General features: G+C 45.7%; 1 protein-coding gene across 1 annotated transcript; it reads left to right on the top strand.

Annotated features, from left to right (window-relative positions):
• Window positions 1-245: 245 nt before the first annotated feature.
• PSMG3 (proteasome (prosome, macropain) assembly chaperone 3) lies at window positions 246-2,813 on the top strand. Its single transcript, XM_009874466.1, has 2 exons — window positions 246-465; window positions 2,171-2,813. Exons 1-2 carry the CDS (start codon window positions 250-252, stop codon window positions 2,321-2,323), a joined length of 369 nt encoding a protein of 122 aa, XP_009872768.1. The 5' UTR covers window positions 246-249; the 3' UTR covers window positions 2,324-2,813.
• The last annotated feature ends 1,697 nt before the right edge of the window (window positions 2,814-4,510 follow it).

Genomic DNA, 4,510 nt, shown 5'->3' with positions numbered 1-4,510 from the left:
GTCGGATCCCTGAGGTTGGAAAAGACCTGATGTTGGTGCGGGGCCGTTAAAATTTCCCCTCCCAGTCAGGGATGGGGGTGTCTTCCCTGCAGAGACACACACATCTGGCTGCTTTTGCGCTCCGAAATCAACTTCTGTGTGTATTTCACAGGGAAGGAATGATTCAGGCCTCTTGCAGCCCATGGTCCTTGCTTTCAACCTAATGTTACGCCATTGTTGGTGTTGCTTTACCGTGGTTTTGCTGCAGCGATGGAAGCGGGCCCCGTGGTGACATCAAGGCAGCGCGAGGCGGTGGTGCACGGGGTCCCCACGGAGGTGGTCTGCACGGCCTTCTCCAACTCCGTCCTCGTGGTGGTCACGCAGTACGGCAAGATGGGGACAATCGTCTACGTGGACCCCGACACCGTGGGTGACAACGTGGGCAAGCCCTCGCTCACCACGAGGGTGCTGCTGGGCAAGGACGAGGTGAGCGGGGACAAGGGTGAGGTGTTGCAGGTGGGGCCGCAGGAGTTGCCAGGGAGTCGAGGAGTCACAGCTGCGAAGCGATGTTTGCACAGCGGTGAGATTAATTTAAAAGTGTCTTCTGAGAGAGATACACGCACGCTCTTCTGCTCTTGGACATTAAAGTTTAACTAAACGTGCATGGTTTGGGGATCTATTGTTTGGGGATCATACAGGATATGGGTTGCTTTGCTGCAGTTATGGAAGGTTTGATAAAGCTCTTGTTGATTTAAGGGTTGCTAGATCAAACATGCAGCCTTTGGTAACCATTTTTTGGGGGTTGTGTTCCAGTGAGCTTGTTTTCCTCTTCAAGCCCTTCTTCTCACCCCTGCCCAATCTGTGCCAGCCCAATAATGGACTTTAGTTGCCCTTTCCTAAGTGTGCCTGCCAGCACCTTCCCTTGACAAAGTTTAAATTGTTTTGCTTCAACTAAATGAGTTTTTATCGACCGTTTCACAAAGCTGGAGAGAAAGCAGAAGAAAATGTATTTCGCAAAGCGTCAACTAGTCAAGCATTAAAACAGAAAGTTACAGAGCTACAGGGTTATGAGGCTTTTCATCAGGGTTGCAGCTCTCAAATATTACCTGCTAACCTTAACAAGAAAAACTTCAGCAACACAAGTTCCTGATTCTATCTGTGGCTTCCCCTTATGGAGGTCATTTTTCAGCAATAGCCTTCCTGCTTTGCTTTCCCTGGCTTGATATCTGCTGACATCTCCACCCGCAGGCCGTTACTGTGTTTTATTTGCAGTTGGGAAGTGTCTTTACTTACTTCGTTACATACTATTTTAAAATTATTTTATCAGCTTGATTTAAACTTCAAGAAAAGGCTTTCACCAGTTTGTTGCCTTCCTGTGTGACTCAGGTAACAGTCCCTTTTGGGATAGTGCATACTTCCAAACCACACGGATAGCTAAAATCAAGTAAAATCATCCTTCTGATAAATACTTATCTGTGGGTGTAAATAAAACCTAGACAAGCTGGATGTTCTTATTAAAGAAACCTCATTAATGAGATTTTATTTCTTTTATTCTTTTCTTCAGCCTCACTACTTATTTCTGTTTATCATTACTCTGTTAAAATGAAACCAACATGCCTTTTACACGTGGTAAAGGCTGTGTGTGCAACACCATTTTGGGTTCTCTAGGAATTGTAAAAATAACAGGTTTTATTCCAGAGCTTCTCAGCAGAACTTACCATCTTAAGCAACAAGTTTTTAAAAGAAAATTGTACTTGGAGGCTCCTGCAGAAATCTGGCTATGATGGAAACAGAGGCATTTTGATCCATTTAATTTGATATTTGGTGATGTTGTTTGGTCAGGAGGATTAGTGGCAGGAAAGATTCTCCATACTGACTTTCCAGGTTCTCCAGACTGGCACAAAACTTACTTCAGGCGTGGCGTCAGTTAAGTTGTTTCAGGTTGGTTTGGGTGGCTGTCACTCACAGGTCCAAACTCTTCAAATTGGTTGAGAAAGTGCTTTGTAAAGTTCCCTGTCCCGTGGCTTTGCCGACCAGCCAAACCACATCTCTGTTTCTAACCTTGTTGGAACCGCCCAGCAAAATGCACGTTTGGTCTGAGTCCGGTGTTGGCGGGTTCTCGTCGCTCACTCGTGTGGGAGGGCTCTCTCCCAGCTGTAGGAGCGCACATCTGTATACCTTTGCTTTTCAGCCCCTTGTTCATGTTTGTGCCAAAAACCTGGTGGCGTTCGTCTCTCAGGAAGCTGGGAACAAACCTGTGCTTCTCGCCATGGCTTTAAAGGACAAGACCGTGGAAGGAATACAAGCTCTCCGGGAAGTGATCCGAAGTTGCCAAGTGTGGTGAAGTTGTGCCATCTGGATTCAAGGAAATGATCTTGAGTCCATGACTCATCACCACTTATTTAAAAGGACAAGAAATGAAAATGATGGAATGTCTTTGTGCTGGTTTTGGACGTCCTGAGGAATTTCATGAATTTTGTCTCTACTGTGTAGAACATTTGTGGGTTCTGTTAACTGTGACAGGTTTGCGGTCCATATAGTCAATGACAAGACAAGAACTATGATCTCAACGTTGAAGAGAAGTATTATTTTTATCACGTTGGGTGGGATGTGTGTTTGGGAGACGGCACGGCTCTGCGTTTGTGTCCTGAGGAGCGATCGATGCCAAGCTCCGTAGCTACGCTGTACCGCAAAGGGGGAACACCCAGTGCAGAGTGAATAAAAGAAACATTGACGAATCTAATTTTACCTGTTTTATTTTTTGCTCTGTGAAAATCACTTCCAACTGAAATGCAAGCCTTGGTAACAAATCAACAGCAATTGCATAATAGGAAGGATTTTCTTGGCTGTTTTTAAGGAAATTAGGCCTGTATAAGTGTTTTGTCCTTATGTCGGCCCCTTTCCTGATGTAGTCTGAATCTGTTTTCTACTTTCACTAGGATTTTAAAGAGAAGCAGATAATTATGCTCTGAATTTCATGAAAGCTGCTGTCAGGGTGGGAGACAAGAACCCAAATTAGTGTGAGAGAACAGACAAAGTAACAGTGGCTTATGGGTTTTGTGGTACCAGCACATCGGAGCGGCAGCACATACAGAGCTTGGACCATCTGCAATGAGCTGTCCCTCTTCTAAAGCACCTGTCGGAGGAGACCTGGGGACAGAAGAGTTTGGGGGCTTACACAGGGGTGTTTCTCCTGAGTCCATTGAAAAAAAAAAAAAAGTGAAGTCGTAGGAGTTGATGTGACGCCCGACAGCCAAACTTTTGCAGTTTGCTTGGAAAGCACATTTGGTTTTACCTCTTGTAAAGAATAACACCAAGTAGTAAATTTTTAAGTGAGCTGTTACATGCTTTTGTCACTTAATGAACTTAACTGAGCAGACAGAGGCGAGGTTTTAGATGCTGGGCAGGGAAGATTTATGCTAAGACCCGCCGATAGCAGCAGTATCAGCACAGAGCCTGTGCCTGCCCCACATAGATCCAGTTATTGGGTCATTTCTGCTGCTGAAAAAATCCCCTACAAGTAGAAAAGCAGAAAACGCATTTCGAAAGGACGCTTTTCTCTGAAGTAGAGGTTATTTACAGTCTTTAAGGGATTATGAGAAATGAAACTTTTAAGTACATCCAAACACTGCAGGTTTGTAGCTGCCTTTCACAAGAAATTTCCTCTTAAAATAATTTTCTGAACTGTGCCTCCAAGAATCAAAGATTTGCATCTGTCAGAACTCCAAATTTTCCCTTTTACACTTTTTTTTTTTTTTGTCTAGGAGAGCTTAGAGAAGTGTGTGGAATTTGTTAATGTCGATCTCAGTTTGCCAGTACGGATTCTCTCCCAACACAAAATTCAATGTATTTTCCAAATCATGTTGCTCTTATGATGTCTGTAGCTCCAGCAACTTGTGGAAAGCATAAAATAATTAGCAAACTCAACATAAATCACATCTTCCATCCTAGTGATGCAGTGGCATACCACCGCTATGCCCCGAAGACCTGAGTGTTACTACCTAAAAGCCGACTACGACTTAATCCCCTTAATGTCGTGGTTCTGTGTGCCACGGGGTCTGCACAATGTGGTGGGTAAAGAAAGGGTGTGGAGGTCTCTCCTGTTTGATGCTCAGAGCCAAGAAAGACTATCTTGCTGTGTTTCCACGGGTGATAAATTAGACCATGAGCAGTTGGTCCTTCGACTTTGCTCCTCTCTGCTCTGCAGTAAACCACGGGGAAGGGCTGCCCCAAAACCCAGGCACAAGTCTGCTGGTGCCACCAGCTGCCTGCATTTTAGTCATCCCTGTCTTCCAGGTAAGGATTAATTCCCAATTGCAAGAAAACCTGCCTTTGCCGCGCAGGTAGAGCTCTCAGCCACAGGACGCGCGCCGGGCAGTGACCTCGGGCTGCACGGTGGCTTTTGCATCCGTGTGTTTGCTTTCCGGGCGTGGGCGCCAAGTGCGGCGGACTGGAAAGGTAAGTTTGGTAACTTTTCGGCAGGAGGCAAAGCCCGCCCTGCTGCTCCAGCTCCCGCAGGGGCCCCGGGGTG

This window comes from Apaloderma vittatum, unplaced genomic scaffold, assembly GCF_000703405.1.
Source record: "Apaloderma vittatum isolate BGI_N311 unplaced genomic scaffold, ASM70340v1 Scaffold28508, whole genome shotgun sequence".
Taxonomy (NCBI): domain Eukaryota; kingdom Metazoa; phylum Chordata; class Aves; order Trogoniformes; family Trogonidae; genus Apaloderma; species Apaloderma vittatum.
Note: the sequence above shows the minus strand (reverse complement) of the source record. Positions and strands in the feature narration are given on the sequence as shown.